Genomic DNA, 16899 nt, shown 5'->3' with positions numbered 1-16899 from the left:
GTTAACAAGTGGTGTCCAGCCGCAGTCCTGGAGTCTAGAGAGAAACTAGATGGACTAGTCGGGTGGTCCAACCATAAAGCATACCGAGGCTGTGACATGGTGGAGAAAAGTGACATCAGCCTGTGTCAACTCTCCTCCCTGCGTCTTACAATTTGTACATTCGATCTTAGAGTGGGAGTAGCCACCACAGTTGGAGCTTCTGTTCCTCCTGTTAAGAATGACAGGTCAAGAAACCACCACTCTTTTCTTCCCTTTCACATGTCATTCAACCGCTGTTTAAAAATGAATACATATTATGAATTTGAGTTCATATGTGTTGAGCCCTATACATGTGTGTTGTTTCTAAATCGCAGAGAACAAAGAATGTTTATGAGCACAAATGGAAAAACAGGAACTGTCACTGTTTCCTTGTTCCTTACTTTAACAAACCCCATTTAACTCTTACATTATGTTGTCATATTATAATATGTTACATTGTATTGGGTTGTATTCTGCTCTATTGTGCTCCATTATTCTCTACTCTATCCTATTCTATCCTTCTGCTCTATTATATTCTTTCCTATGTCATTGTTTTTCATGTTGAACCATAATGAGGAGAGAGCGGTTGCACTTGAGGTTAATAACCAGGGTCGGCATTCAGATTTCTGTTATGTACACCGCTGTGGAAGGGTGGCCTGGTGGGCTAACAGGTAAAAGAAAAATAGCCAATAGAATGTAGAGGAAGCCCTATTAAATGTGGTGTACACAGCACTGTAGACAAGGGTGGTTGTGTGTGTTTGTGAGCGTGGTTGTATGTGTGTGTGTGTGTGTGTGTGTGTGTGTGTGTGTGTGTGTGTGTGAGTGTGTGTGTGTGTGTGTGTGTGTGTGTGTGTGTGTGTGTGTGTGTGTGTGTGTGTGTGTGTGTGTGTGTGTGTGTTTGTTTTCATTGGGACTGCAGTGTTTCTTATTGCCCTGGAGAAAGAATGGTGAGACTGCAGCATCTTGTTTTTACTGTTACTTTACTATTGAGTCATTTCACCATAAAGTCCCTGATTGTATTCCTATAAATTCACTGTCACTCCATATTCAGCATCGCGTTGTATATAAGAGTGTCTAGTGAACATATGAACACCTCAGTTCTAAAAAACACTATGCATGTTATAAACCACAAATATGTATTACCCTTTGTTTCATTTTCTAATAATAGCTGTCAAAATTAAAAACAGAAAGATTTGTGTGCACTGAATAAACTGTTTATTGAATTTAAAGGTCAATGTTTTTTGTGTTTCTTTTTGTAAAAAGATGCTTTGATTAATTTAACCTTGTGATTACAAAGACGAAGCTGGAACACCGCCAATGGCTTTTCATTGACGTGATTCGCTGCGATTCCCCAACCACAGCCAATTTACATGTGCTCAATTATACATTCAGTGTGTGATAAACATGTGCATTTCCTCATTATGAAAAGGAATTATTTATGGCACGCTGTCCTCCTATCATTTGCAGGTCCAACAGGTACAAGTGATGGCGCTCAAGGACACCTGAACATGTCCTCTCCACAAGCTGTCTTCTGGAAGAGTTGCTCTACGACAAAGCATTGATAACACACAACCCATTTTGACTCTAAAATTAACATCACAAACAAGGTTGAGGACTAATATAGCCGATAGGCTATGCAAAATATATTTTTAAACTTGCATAATCCTTTTCTTATTTTCCTTTACTTATTTCCCTTCTGGGATTAAGCAGCACATCTTATCTTATCTTAAGTCGGCACTAAGCTGATTTGAGCAACTATTTGCCCAAAGGACTAAGGAACAAGAATAGTGGCCAGGCAGGAATCTCAGAGCCAAGTCCTCCGCAATTATTTCCTTTCAGAATTAAATTTGAGACTCAATAAGTTTATGTTTACTGTGATGTGTATTGTGTTCCATTTCCTCCAGAACTATGCCTTCACCCACACCAATTGGTGAACCATTTTATCACCAGCATCCAGAAATACCACCAGCGCATACATTCCTATCATTGTTGGCCCCGTTAGGAGTTCCTGAATCACAAACCCTGGCAGTGATAATGCCTTGCTATACCAGTTGCGCCAGACAGGGATTCAAACCCCTCACCTTGGCAGTGATAATGCTTTGCTATACCAGTTGCGTCCAGACAGGGATTCAAAACCTTAACCTTGGCAGTGTTATTGCCTTGCTCTACCAGTTGAGCTATACAGTATGAGTCATTGTGTTTACTGTTCTCCCGTAGAATGTATGGGATCACAACCCCGCTAGGCCGATGGCCAACATTAGCCTATTTGCGGGGACTATGCATCTTTAGAACCTGGCTGGTGATTAGAAAATGGTTTGTTCAAAAGGTTCAGGAGTTTCCGCCACACCCACTTGCACCCTGTGCGGTACATCCACCATTGCTGTAATAAAAGGAATCATCTCCCCTGTCCACACAGCTCCACTTTCTGATGTGTGCCTCCGCTCTCTCTGTGATTCCCATTGTGTATGCAATGTAATTGGTATTACAACTGCTCTGCCTGTACTGCTTTGTCACATTTCACTATTTATTAGAGCTGTGAATAGACTGATCATTTGCCAGCGGATGGGTTTATTGAGCAGACATAATGATGGGAATATGCAAAAGGTTCTGCCTCTGAAAAATCACCCAAACACCAGTAACTGTTCACATCACGTTGCATGGAGATGAAGGAAAAGTGTCTGAATGTCCATGCTGTAGAAAAAAATATGATGTATTTGCAACAAAACAAAAAGAGAATCAAAGCCATTTCTTTTTTGCCTCATGATTATAAGGCCTACGTGTATACGTAGATACATGTGAGTGTTTGTATGTCTGTCTGTGTGTTTATATCTGTGTTCAAACTTTTGCATGACTGCCCTCGTTTAAACGTTTATGACTCTTCCTTCGTTAGCCTCAGACAAAAACACTTTGCTCTAGGGCATGTTCATCACATTTCCATTTTTTATTCATTGCTCACACAGCTGCAACAAAAGATTGAAAAAAGTTATATTACAGCATATTGATAAGGTTGCAGTTTATATTGCTCAATCATAAAGTTCGCCCTGACCTTTTAAACAGGTGACCCATGTACTGATGACAGCAATTAATGTGGCTCCATTATTATTATAGCCAAAATTGACACACAGAACACACTCCTGACTATATATAGAATATCTGCAGAGGCTTGGATTGATAGCCGTCTAGCTGGGACACATAAAATCACACTTTTTTCTTTCATGAGGAACCTACACAGGAAAACCCATGGTTTTATGGCCTGTTTATTGTTGAACATGTTCCTTCATTTGGATCTATTTTATCAATTAAACCAAGAGATAAACCTAAACGGTGGTTTAAGTTAACATTGCCTTCAGTGGTAGAGAAGCATTTATCCATCTAAACTGAATTAATGAGATTCCCTTTTGGATTAATAGCTCACAATTACCTAATTTATATTTTGACCAAGGGACGAATGTTAATATCAGGGAAGGAACACTTTGGGTAAGTGTGCTTTAGCTTAGGTTTATGGCCTAATCTGGTAATGTAACCTTTTATCTCTTCCACAGATCATACAACCATTTATATCTTTCAACAGTAATTGAATCACACAGTCTACAAATCGGCTTAAACCCCCTACCAGTGAGAAATAAACAAATAGCCCTTATTTGGGCAGGACTTGTATCGCACTGTGGGAGTACCACGCCCAAAACACCTACAATTTCCCATGTTACAAACTGGCCTGGCTCTCAATCCAGGAAACCGCTCATCGCCCCCACCTCTTCTCGTCCATTGTTGAGTTGGGACATCGAAACTGAATTGACCGAAACTCTTCAGAGGATTTGTACTCGACCAAAAAGTGTGTGCTGTTGGTTTTTTGGCTACTTTTAAACTCGGTTACTTCTTGTAAAACGAGAAGCGAGGACGCGGAGCGAAGCAGGGGAATAAAGAAAGGGAGGAAAAGTTTGAGGCCAGGGAGGAATTCTCGCATTCCCACTCCACCATTTTGAACTTTTAAACTCGTCCTCCAGTGGGTTGTTTGGGGTGAGTTTTTACCAAGTTGTCTCTGTTGTGGTGAACTACGCAGTTTGTATTTCGTCTAATGTTCTAATCATCATTGTGTGTGGCGAATAGTGTCTGTTGTAACCTTAATCCCGTTATATTCAAGAGGAAACTGTCCCGCTGTCCGACGCTGTCGTTAGCCTTGTTAGCACCTGGATGCTACAACAGCTAGCCGTGAAGCCACTCCTAACCAATATGGATTAACCCCACGTTTCTCTGTTAACATGATTAATGTCCATGGTGTACATTCGCCCTAATGGAGTTGGTTATGTAACCGTGTGAACTGTTGGTTGTCTCCGGTTTGACTTGGGTCAAGTTGGTAAAAGTTGGGATGGTTTGGGCTTCAGACACCCACCGCTCGCCCAAACGTTACTCTAGCTCAGGTGTTGCGGAAGAGACCCCAGGCTGTCTGGATCTGGATTATATCTAGATTAAGACATGCAGATCATCTGATGATGATAATAATAGTAATCTGCACTATCATGTCAAAATTGGATTGACTGCGACATTTTATAATACATTTAATGTGGAAAATACGATGGGATTATGAACGTCTGTCCGTTAACGTTGCACATTCGGTTTTAATATACGCAGTTAAACGCTTCCAGTTAGTTTGAGCTGGACTATATTAAGACGTGGTTGGAAGTCCTAAATGTTAGGTTATGGCTGTGTAAGTATAAAGCTCGGGGCTGGTGGTTTATGCCCTACGCAACAGTTGGCACACCCTCTTTACCCATTTTTAAACTAGGCTGTATTTCGACTCATGTTTTCCTTTGAGCGTGACAATTGTAGTTTGTATCTCGATATCTTCCTATAAAACTGTAGATGGAGATATGCATTTCTTCAACATATCGAAAAATTGTATAATTGTGTGTGTGTGTGTGTATAGGCAATACTAGGCAGTGTACGGAAACTTAAGGGCAACATTCAGGTATATTCTTGCAATAAACATGTAGGTGTGTTGTTATGGTAGGTTATTCTCCAGCAACACCATTGTTAACAATTCAGCTGACAGTTAGCCAAATATGCCCGAACCTCAGGGACTGCTGATCATCCTGTCTTATCAATCTTTATCGATAATCGATTAAGCTGCAGTCATTGCGAGAAAGGGACAATCGAGCATGGACCGTGGTTAAGCAAGGTCCACTATCAGTCATTCAATCAATCAGATACTAAGAACGATTATAATCTCTGACCCTTCACAGAGTAGGTTAATGCTTAAAATAACCCGATTTGGAAGTGGTGAGTTTTTTTTCTTTCTTCTGACACCGCTAGTTTTGGAAGGAACATTTTCGACCCAAGTGCAGCTCCCCATCTTAGTGTAGATTCACAATCTTGATTTGTTGTGACAGGGATGCTTCTTTGTTGTGTCGTTCCAAGACATTTGTGTTGGCTTCTGTCCTTTCCGTGCTCTGGTTTCTGAACTTAAGGCTGGGCAACAATCAACTGTTGTATCTTGTCTTGACTGTTTGCATTTGTTTTTTATCAATTCCAGCATCTGTGAGAAAATGTCTACTATTGACACTGCCAACATCAAATTTAAATGGGACCCAAAGAGCCTAGAGATCCGTACTCTGGCCGTGGAGAGGCTGTTGGAGCCACTTGTGACCCAGGTAAACATGATTGTCCAACAGCATGATTCTGTGTTACATCACGTATAATGCATTTTTTTCTCAGGGTTGTCATTATTCATCATTACCCATATCAATACCATGAGATGAGTAAGCAAACTATTGAGATACATTTATTTTCTTTCTCATATAATATATTTGATATATATGTTGGCCCAAATATATAAATATTTGGGCCAACATCTTGCTCTCCATCTTGACAATTTCCACTTTTCTGCTTGGCATCAATAAACAAGACTACTCACCACATAAACCAAACGCCATGGACAACACTGTTATTATCACAACAATGTATAAATGGGACCGCTGGCCTGTGAACTCGCACTAAATCCCAAGTGGCAAACAAATTGTGGTGTTCACAGTGCATTTGAACTTGGTCACAATAAAACCCCCATAAAATAATGAAGTCATCAATGGGTAAACAAATCAAGACAATTGTCTTTGTGCAGCCCATTATCGCATTTATAATGGCTGTGCTCCTTTGTGTTTCACCCAATAAATCTGTATGAATGCGGAGTCAGGGTTCTATAAAAATAGGATGGCCTGTAAGTCACGGGACATGGACTTGATGTTTGCACAGAACTTGCTTCAGCTGCAGGCAATACTGCGCGAACCAGGTTTCCCACTAGTCAACATTCATTTGACATTAGCCTTTTTTTCCTCAAGTGTTTGTATCTGCTTTTCTCGCTGGCCACAGGTGACCACGCTGGTGAACTCCAGCAACAAAGGTCCCTCCAACAAGAAGAAGGGGCGCTCTAAGAAGGCCCATGTGCTGGCAGCCTCGGTGGAGACGGCTACCCTCAATTTCCTGGAGAAGGGAGAGAAAATCGCCAAGGAAAGCCAGTTCCTCAAGGAAGAGCTGACGGCGGCTGTAGAGGATGTCCGCAAGCAAGGCAAGTAGAAGAGAAGAGCGTTTGGTTGGTTGGTTTCTAGCCCGTGCAGAACGTCTGCTGTGATATGGAGGTGTTTAATAATGCACTATGTACATGCTGTTCGCCCCGGTAGGAACTGTCTTAAATAAGAACACTTCAAAGGTCTGTAGATTAACTCTAGATGTGACGCTGTGCTGTGAAGGGACAGGGGGACGTTTTTAATAGGAAGCTTTGCACTAACACTACCCTACAAGCCAGCACGAGCCCATCTTAACTCGGTTCCCCTCTAGGATGCGTGTGCCCCCTCTCTAAGCCCAATCGTGTTTGCCCACAGGCATCTTGCTCTTGTGCATCAGTAATCATATTATTTAAGTCCTGGCTAATCCTCTAACCCCTATACAGTCTTGGAATGTTATGTTTCTCCCTATACGTTTGAAGAAAGGAAAGCGGCAGGTTAATTGAAGGAGGTAACCCTTTTTAAGTGGTGGAGCACCTCATTTCGCTTTTTTGCTTTTTGTCTTGATGAATCTTTAAGAGCCTGTATATAGGTGCGCACTGAATGAGCCGTTCTTCCTGGGATACTTATTGTGTGTGTGGGCCTTTCAACATCTTGGTTTTTAGTTGCGCCAGAGTGATGGGTGGTTTAATTGTTTGTAGTACATTGCTGGATTAGCAAATCCCTTTTCAAATGCTAATTCGTTTTTTAAACGGTGAAATGCTTATTGCCATACACATTGAAGTGCATATTTATAGTGGTTGCATTTTTCCACGTCTATATTTGTGACCATTACTGCATTAAGGGAGGCGTAAAGACATTGTGCAGATTTCAGATTATTTCCGTGTAGTGTAGTTGAATGGATACACCCACCCGTCTAGTGCGACTGACTAGGCATGTATTCCATGCTACATTTAATTGTATACCTTCCACTAGTTGAGAGTCAGGAATCTGCCATTAAATCACCGTCCAGTGAATTCCCCATTGCCCTTCAGTGTTTCCCACAGCCAGAAAGTAATGTGTGGTGCTGGAGTGGGAGAGGAAGGGTGGGCAAGGGGGCAATAGTATAATGTAACAATATAATAATAATACAAATAGTAATAGTCCTTCAACCAATCAGACCAACGATCGCTTCGATCGCAACAATCGATTCCCTGTCGTCATTGTGTTAAGCCAGCTTGGTGATTGGCTCCAGTAAAAGCGGATTGGAAAATGGAAATAAATGTATTGCTCTCCAGCACATGCTGCAGAGCGAATTCAAATTGCCGGCAGAACGGGCTGGGGGTACCCAGTCTAACACCGAATCAACTAGAACCACATTTTATATTTATCGCATAGTTTGCTGTGTTACGTTATCTATGCTGACTTGGGGTGCACAGGATAGTCAATGTCAATAACGTTTAGTTCATAAGGGTTACATAACATTATCTTTTCTGAGTTAACAATCATTTTGGGCAGGTGTTTTTGAGCACAGTATATCATGCCAAACTTTGGTAAAATGGTTGCAGACCGTCTTCTCTGTGCCAAATATCCCGCTGCTTCGGGTTTTCCTTTTGATAGGCGCGTTAAGAGGAGGAGCGGGCGAATCAGCTGTTTATAAGTGTACCCGTGCACCACTGGCATGAATGCGCGCTTGTCTCTATGTGTACGTGTGTGCACGAGAATGTCAGGGAGAAGGAGTGCTATGAGGAGATGAATGAACGGAACGATATTTAGATTTAAAAATCGCAGAAAAAAGAAGTGGAACCAATTTTCGGCGCTCAGTGACGTTTCTGGGCGCTGCGCCACACATTGGTCTATGTATGGGAAACACTGCCCTTGCATCAGCAGCTCTTCTTGTCGATCTCCCCCAACTTTTGCCCCGGTTGTTCAATCTTAGGCCCGGGTTCTCATGTTGTCTTCTGACATGCGTGTCGTGCCCTGCGTATCTGGAACAGGGTTGTTGGCGGGCCACGATGCGAGCGTCTGAACCTGGTCTCCAGACCCAGACGCGACATCTGGGTCTAGGGTGATGTGTTGGGCCGAGGTGATGTCAGGAAGGACCAGACGTGCACTCAATGCCAGTTATCGAACTGTAGTTTCAGTATGTCGTCTGTGGGCACCTATTCTGCCCCCATTGCAAGCCAGTGGCTTGGACTGGCTGTCCGTTATGCCATGCTGCTCAGTGGACCGTGCTCAGACTGATAATGTGGCCATTGAGCTGGGCTAAAACCCTCTCCTGGAATCTGAAAAGCATTTTTCTATCCAGCTGTGGCATACCAGCTGTTTTAGATGGCAGATAAACTGCCTGAAACAATCATTTGTGGAAGCCTGTGTATGCCATGCATTCTAATATATAATTCAGTTGTGCAAGACAGTAATTCATGTTGTGATTGCTAAGAAGGTGTAGTTGGAATGGGAGAGACCCAATTGAAAACCGAATACTACTTTATGTTGAACAATGGAATGTTCTATATATATTTTCTTGCATAAATGTGTTTTGTTTGGGCCATAAAAGAAAATAGCCCGGCGGAAAGGCTTTTTGCAGGTCTAAAAATAATGTAGGCGTAGCCTTAATGATTTTGATGGGGAGATTAATTTGTTACATGCACTGGCTAACACGACTGTGTTTGGGGATTTTAGCACCGCTTAAATATTTTTGAAGACCAGACACTTCAGTGCTACTGGTTCGTGCCGTGCCATGCATTCTTTTGTCACTTGAGATGGTGGTGTAAGTGTTGCCGATCTGGCCGCTTAGGAAAATCCACCAAAGAGCAGCTGCTGCAAGAAAGCATAGGGCCCATTTAGGCAAGAAGATGATGCTCCCATGTGAAAAAGCATTTAGATATAGATATGGTTTGTTGTATGGATGGAATGATGGATATAGGTCCATTTGAGTCGGTCTCTTCCTTCCCTGGCGGGGACTTCCTCCTATGTGCTATACATTTTAATATTTTCATCCTTCACTCAATGGTATTCAGGTAAGCGCTAGATGGATGGGGGTTTATTAAAGGAGCACTGATCGCTATCTGCCCCCTGGAAATAGCCTTATTGATCTTGCTCACTGGGGGGAATAACACCCTGAAGAAGAGGACGGCGTCAGATCCATCTGTGATCATTTGCACCAGCTGTTTTTGTTCTCCGTCTGGGAGCCAAGTGGTGGTCAAACGCTCTTAAGATCTATAGTCGTCCGATTTTTAAATATATATTTCTTCACTCTTTTTATAGTGATTGCTTGCTTCCACAAGCGTTCAGTGTGAACTTTCTTTTCATTTTATTGGGACGTCGCTTGGTTCCCTGAGTGCTTTTCAAACATTCAGTACTGTGCACTTATTGCTATTCTTAGAAGGCTTGTATTCAGGAAGAACGGACAGGCAGAAGATCATCAGTACCAGTCAAAAGTTGCACCTTTTAAAATTGTGAATGTTTTTGTCACATTTGAACAGAACAAACCTAGGATACTATACTAAACATTGTAATGACCTAGTTTCAAAGTAAAGTTCTGTATTTCACTTCTTTAGTTGCAATGTAGAACTTTAGCATATGAAACCCGGTGAACTAAACGGTGACCTTGTAGGAGCACAATGGTGGTTTTCTCGGCTCAGATCTCTGTGTGTGCTCTTCAAATCTGTAGAGCTAGAATCGATGCACAGAAGTAGACAGTGTGCTTAGTCCTCCCCTATCCTCGATAATATGAAGAATGAATATACCCAAGCAACATGATTCAGATGTCACTTGTTGCTTATCGCTTGATTGCCATTGGTCACCGTTTTTATTTTTCCTCCTTTGGTTCTAGGCAGTAGTGAACGTCCATCGGGGACCGAGCTGTCGAAGGACACACATGGATTGATGCATGTAGAAGTTGGGGCAGTTTTCTCCAATGGTCATTGTTTGGGGGAGGGGGGTCAGTGTGGAGTTCATAATGGAAGGATATAAACTCAATTTGTGGGGCCAGTCAACTGTGAAAGCCCATCCAAAGTAGGACAAAGTGTAGACTGGACGAACCAGACAGCCTTTGTCATCGGGTCGACCCCCTCTCAACCTCACAACATGGCTGTGTGTCAATATTTGTGACCACACCGGGCATCTGTGCGCTTTGTGCTGGTGTCCTCTCTGCATGCGAGACCCACAGTGAACCCATCAGGGCAGCGTGAATGAGTCAGCCTACCTTTTCCTCCTCCTCATCCTTGACTCCATATACCGGAGACTTTCTAATGCAATTAACTTGGAAGCCTCTGTTGAGCTCTTGGGCATTTGGCTATTAGTTCCTGTGGCGCTTTCAGAGTTACAAGAGTCGAGAAGAGGAATCCGGAGATAAAGGGGGACATTGCATTTTCTCCCTCGCTCTCTCAATGTAGTTGAGATGCACTTCTGGGTCTGGCTTGTAAGACACAACGTGGCTAAATTCTTCGTGTTGCTTCTCGCCTTGGAGTGGAGTGTCATGGGAAATTATTTGTCATTTGCAGATGGCTGAATGAGTGGAAGGACACTTGTTGGGTGTTCAGACAACACTAGGGAAAAGTGATTGCCAGCCAAGTCGGGTTCACATCCATTTAAACTTGTGCATAGATGTAAATCTTGCACGGTGTTGGTAGCTCGGGTCATGAGTGGTGATGATGGGTAACGGTACTACGGTGACCACGTTTAGTATGCTGCTGTCGTTAAAATATTTTTTTTGACAAATCAATTTTTTTCCCCTTGAATGTATTCATTTAACTTGTAAAAGATGGCGGTTTCTACAATGCACATTCAGTTATAACCAGGTAAACGCCACCTGGCTTTGATGTATTGCCTCACGGCCATGACGGCTCTTGAGGTAAATGCCTCTTTACTTGGTACAACGTCAGCTTTGTTAGTTTAATTATGCTCTGTGGCAGATGGAGGAGCCTGGGGGATGTGGATGATGCAGCAAATTAACAATAACGGGGTGTCTATATATATATATATATATATGTATTGACTACCGCAAAAAAAAAAGTAATACAAACGCATTGATTGCGGTTTAACGCTGCTATTGAGCCACACATTGCACTGCTTTGAGCCAATGCATGCAAATCAGCATGTAATCTGCATGCATGAACGCTGTGCACCGCAAGCTTGCCATAATATTGTGGCACTATCACCCCACCCCCCATATAAGTGAATCACTTTTTGACCCATTGCAACAATATTTTGGTTTTGAGCACTAAATATCTCCAGGAAAAAATAAATTCATTAGTAATGCATATACTGTTATGGTCACCCAGAAGGCATTCATTATTCATTACTTCCAGCTTGAACTGTTTCACTTTATTACGATTTGGAGAATTGGATCACTTTAATGTAATGCAGTTTTATAAGATTGGAATTGTGATCACTTTAATGCTCCCTTTAAGTCTAACAAGACGCCAAATAAAATATTCTTTGACCAATATCAGTACTACTTAATAAAACAGTGTTATGTGAATATGTGAGATAGCTGACTGACCAATTATAAAAGGGAGGCAAATTTTACCCCTGCATATTTTAAAAAGTAGAAAGAAAATTAATTTCCCAGCTGGTAATTTACAATTGTGAATTAGGTTTAGCGAATAGGTTATGTACAGAAACTCTTATAGACAACTAACATAAATTGGCACTTAATCTCGGGTGTATTCTTACTTATTTAAGAAACTGGATATGGTTTGGGGCAGCATGTAAGCGGATGGTTATTCAATCCTTCTTCATTCCATGAGAATGTGTCAATGTGTGCGTAAAAGGCTTTTTATGAGGCAGAGTTAAAACGTGTTATAGGTTGAAACGTTGAACCTTCCACAGCTTACAAGTGGTGGAATCAACATTTCCTCATTTGGAGTGACGAAAACATCAAGGCATATTTTATTCTTCCGGCGTTTATTTGAAGTGTTCTGGGGTTAAAATAGATTGCTGTATTTTCGAGTAGAACAATGTCAGCTCAATGATATTGTGACTGCTTTTCAATGGATACGTTCTCTCCGCTAGATAGCCATTTCCTTCCCACACCGCACAGTGGGCTAAATAGAGACTCTCACTCTAGCACACACAGAATTGTTATGGCTGAGACTGCAGGGCACCTGCGGATATTTGACTGGATGCAGGCCTCTTTGATGGTATTGGGTAATTTTTCCTCGAGCGAGACAAACCTGGTGGAGGGCACTATGCAAGGAGAATGAGTAATTTGTAACGAGCTCCAGCATCCTTTTCTGAATGATTCCTTTTCTTTCTGTCTCCAATGTCGCCGTTCAACAGAGCTCTGCGTCTCCCACCCGAGACTCTCGCAGGGTTCCGGCCTCCGGGTCATCATAGTGATTCTAGTCTTGGCAACTCTCACATAATGTTCTGTGTGAAGAAGCGGGAAACACCCTTTTCCAATGCATTCAAATAGGAGTAAAGAAAGTATCACGTTTTGGTTCAATATGTAATTTATTTATTTTACCGGTGAAATGAATTTCGTATTTATTAATACAATCTGTGTGCTGAATCACGTAATTCTGTGCCAATATTCCAGCTCCGAACCGTTGACCTGGGAACAGCATTCCTCCTGAACAAACCGAATCTAAGATGTGTTTTCCTGTTTGTCCTCACCAGGGGAGTCGATGAAGTTGGCCTCTGGGGAGTTCGCTGAGGACCCCTGCTCTTCAATGAAGAGGGGCAACATGGTCCGTGCCGCACGGGCCCTCCTCTCAGCCGTCACTCACCTGCTGGTGCTGGCCGACATGTCTGACGTCTACAAACTGCTAATGCAACTCAAGCTGGTAAACCATCCATACTTCTGGTACTACAGGCCTCCACTTTGCTGCACGACTCGATCTGCCTCTCTCCATGGTCGTGGTCTGTCCTCGTCGAAATGGCACAATATACGATAATGATGTATTTTTATATGCAACAGTAGTTATTTTCTTGCCCGTGTGGGGGCTTGGGTAAAGAGGGGTGTAATGAATATTTGGCCTGTTAAGCCCTTTGAGACTTTAATGGTGATTAAGGGCTATACAAATAAAATTGAATTGAATAGTATATATGAGTATTACCCAGCTGTGGCAGTATTGACGTATTTAAAGTATGAGCTACATTGAAAAGCGGGTTTCGAGGGGGCACTAATACATCCAGTCCATGTCGATCCTCAGCACGAGTAGTAGACGTTTGAAAAGAATTGTATAGGTGTCTGAAAGAACCTTGAAGCATGATAAACTGCTGTACTCTAAAGGGAGGAATACGGGCTGACGCATTTTAATCTATACATTCTGTGTTTTTCGTCTGCTTCCTGAAATGTATTTTGATGGCCCCTACTCTAAATCATGCTAGGCGTTGGTTTAGAAGATGATGCATGACAAGAGATGAGATGTCTTTGGAATTCAAAAGGATATTTGTAAACTGACATCTTAATCCAATGTTCATTTTAGGGAACTTTTCTTTTGATTGAGGGTTGATTATTGTGGCGCATTGCTTAAAGCTTGCACACAAAGCTGTTATTAATTGTTCTAATCAGAAACGGGTGCTTTCAAAAACAAAGATTTTCTAAGAACAGAACAGCAGGATTTGGTTATTTTGTCATGCATTAAGAACGACATGGAAGACTATCATGTTAATTACCTTTTATCTTAAATGTTTTGCATATAACTTAATGTATCATTCAGTCATTACTTGCTTCAGATCAGTTGCTAGCAATGCAAATGAATGATTCACAGATGACTAATTTATTTTATTAATAAATACAAGGAAACAGTATCCCCAAAATATATACAGTTGATTGATTATGAATCAAGAAAAGCTATATAAATAAAGTTGCCTTGCCTACATCTCTGTATATTCGGTGAAAACAACATTACTGTGTTTGGTTGGTTCTCCAGTTGCTCACGTAGCTGAATTTAAGCACTTCCTTGTATGCCCAAGTTTTAGCACAGAGCACAGCCCTTTATCTTATCATAATTCTTTTTATAAAGCGGCCTACTTCATTATCTTCCATCTGTCAGCAAGTGGAACAAGAACACATGCCACCGGTCCTGATCTGGCTTATGTCCAGACGACTTTCACATCGTCAAAATGAAGTGGCAAGGAGACTGAGTCCATCACCCTGTGGAGTAGTGGAATATTTTATGAAAACGTATTTTAACTGCAAAAATGCTAACACTTTGACTCTTTGATTTTGTGTGAAAGATGATCATATTTTAGCGGACAAAGAAGACTTGTTCAATAAACTTGTGGTTCTGGTTCTAGGTTGAGGAGAACCTGATGAAGGTGCGTAATGCCGGAACCGAGCAGGACCTGGGAATCCAGTACAAGGCCCTGAAACCGGAGGTGGACAAGCTCAACATCATGGCTGCCAAGAGACAGCAGGTAACGTTGGGAAGGGTGGAATCAAAATGCTTGTATTATAATTCATAATTTATGCTCTGAGGCGCACACAGGGGCGCCTTTGGATGGCTGGGACTCATCAGGTAGCCCCCTCGCATAATCACCTGCCGTTTGTATTGCACGCAACCAGGCAGTGCCCTGGGGGAAACGGCAAGCTATGGATAGTGTGCCCATGCTTTGGTTAAAAGATTAGATGTTGTAAGCATGAACAATCTCTTTTATTACCCGTCTCAAGGTAGGGAGGAGGGGCGAGGGAAATGGCGCAGGGAGGGGGGACACAGGCTGAATGAGCATGGCTGACGGAACCCATTGTCGTAGAGATCAAAACCGATTGCACTTTTCTTTTTTCTGTGAGTGTTAGTCATGAGTGAAGTATATTTCATGATTATATTTCCAGGTGAAGCAACTGCATAATGGGATAAGCATCGCCTCCCTGTACAGATGCAGATTTTCAACTCTCTGTGTTTTAACTGTCTAATATAAAAGAGAGGGGGTAATTAGTGCTGAGACTTAATTAGATTTACTGTTTACCTTTCTCATTATTGGGAGGATTGAAACAGAATCATGGTGTTCAAGATGATACAATATTTTTAGTCTGGTTCCCTGGTTCAGTATAAGAGCTTTGTATAAGCTCAAGTCTCCTCGCTGGGGTACTGGCAACTAAGTGAAAAATATATACGGCTAATTAATGTTGACTTCTCGTTTGTTTATTTTTTTAAGGAATTGTTCAAAAGCTTTGTTTTCTGGCAGATTGTAATAGAGTTTCAGAGTTTACCAATATAATGCATTCAACCCTTACTCTTATGCATTGTTTTCCCCCTCCTAATTGCCATTTTTACTGCTCATCAGCAGTATGGTGTCATGAATAAAGACCTGCATGTTCTTTGTCCTCCTTTCCGCATAATTTAGAAGTGTTTTTAATTCAAACAATAAGTGGAATGATTTTAATGTGAGAATAGAACTACCATGTACAAGTTGGGACTGCACCCATTTGTAGAGAATGCATTAGAGCTATTGTATAGTTGGGCCTCTAAGGGCCTTGCATAAAATATTAAACGGTAGTTTAATATTAAATATTGGATAAAGGGAATGTATATCACAATTTGTCTGGGCTTTGGAAATGCCTGCACTTAGTAAATGATGTACATAAAGTAGTGCCAGAGACAGGAGGGTAGCATATAAACGGGCATTGTGCATAGTAAGGTTTATAAAATGAACACGGTCTAACATTTTAAAAGTTTTAATTGCTGTAGAAATACTATGGTCCTTTCAAAAGCAAGCCTTTATCAAAAGCCGCTCTGGAACATGGCCCACTCTGCTGTTTGTATAAAATGCATACACAAATGGCTAATTTGTGACTGCAATGTTTAAGACTGGTTGCTAATGGGATTGTTAATGGGTGGTGTTTGTTATAAACAAGACATTTATATTGGTTTACTCTTAATCTTATTTTCTCAGCACAAAGTGGATAATAGGAAATTGTAAACTCATCTGTTTTCTAAAGACATTTCACCGAGGCACTGTTGACACCGGAAAGAACAAGCTCTTGAAATTGAATAGCTAAACTGTGCCCTGTTTTCTTGTTCCACTGAACTGTAGCCTGCTATATCCATTCTTCTCCTTTTATATCATGTCCTACTTTCGATATTGTGTTCAAACAGAATGTGTTGGTTCACCCTCAAAATCAACATCGTTTTCATTTAATTTCTTGCCTGTGTATTTAGTCTACTTTGGGTGGCGTTTTGGTTGTAGCTTGTCTGATTACATAAGGATTTAATGGTTTTGAAGTTTATTCACAAAAAGGTGTTATTGTTAATACATTGTTGATAGTGGATAAAAACGTGCAGCGAATAACCATTGAACTGCAACTGTCAAAATGTACATTTGCATTTTAGGTCATAGATGTGATGGTGAGGATGTTTCAAGTAACATCTGTCCTCATTCAGTTTCTGATGGGTTCATCCCTATTAAGATATATTTGAATTTGATATCTAGAAAGGATGTCATGTTTTCCCAACAC

The 16899-nt window shown here is 41.4% G+C and overlaps 1 protein-coding gene across 1 annotated transcript in view; it reads left to right on the top strand.

The window, feature by feature from the left end:
- Positions 1 to 3727: 3727 nt before the first annotated feature.
- The window catches only part of ctnna1 (catenin (cadherin-associated protein), alpha 1), a 76106-nt gene continuing 62934 nt past the window's right edge, over positions 3728 to 16899 (top strand). The window contains exons 1-5 of the mRNA XM_056600412.1: positions 3728 to 4035; positions 5549 to 5666; positions 6382 to 6577; positions 13116 to 13282; positions 14742 to 14861. Coding sequence (XP_056456387.1) covers positions 5562 to 5666; positions 6382 to 6577; positions 13116 to 13282; positions 14742 to 14861 — 588 coding nt within the window. The 5' untranslated portion in view covers positions 3728 to 4035; positions 5549 to 5561. The remainder of the gene's footprint in view (positions 4036 to 5548; positions 5667 to 6381; positions 6578 to 13115; positions 13283 to 14741; positions 14862 to 16899) is intronic.

This window comes from Gadus chalcogrammus, chromosome 10, assembly GCF_026213295.1.
Source record: "Gadus chalcogrammus isolate NIFS_2021 chromosome 10, NIFS_Gcha_1.0, whole genome shotgun sequence".
Taxonomy (NCBI): Eukaryota; Metazoa; Chordata; class Actinopteri; order Gadiformes; family Gadidae; genus Gadus; species Gadus chalcogrammus.
The sequence above is the reverse complement of the archived record's forward strand: the minus strand, read 5'-3'. Positions and strand labels throughout refer to the sequence as shown.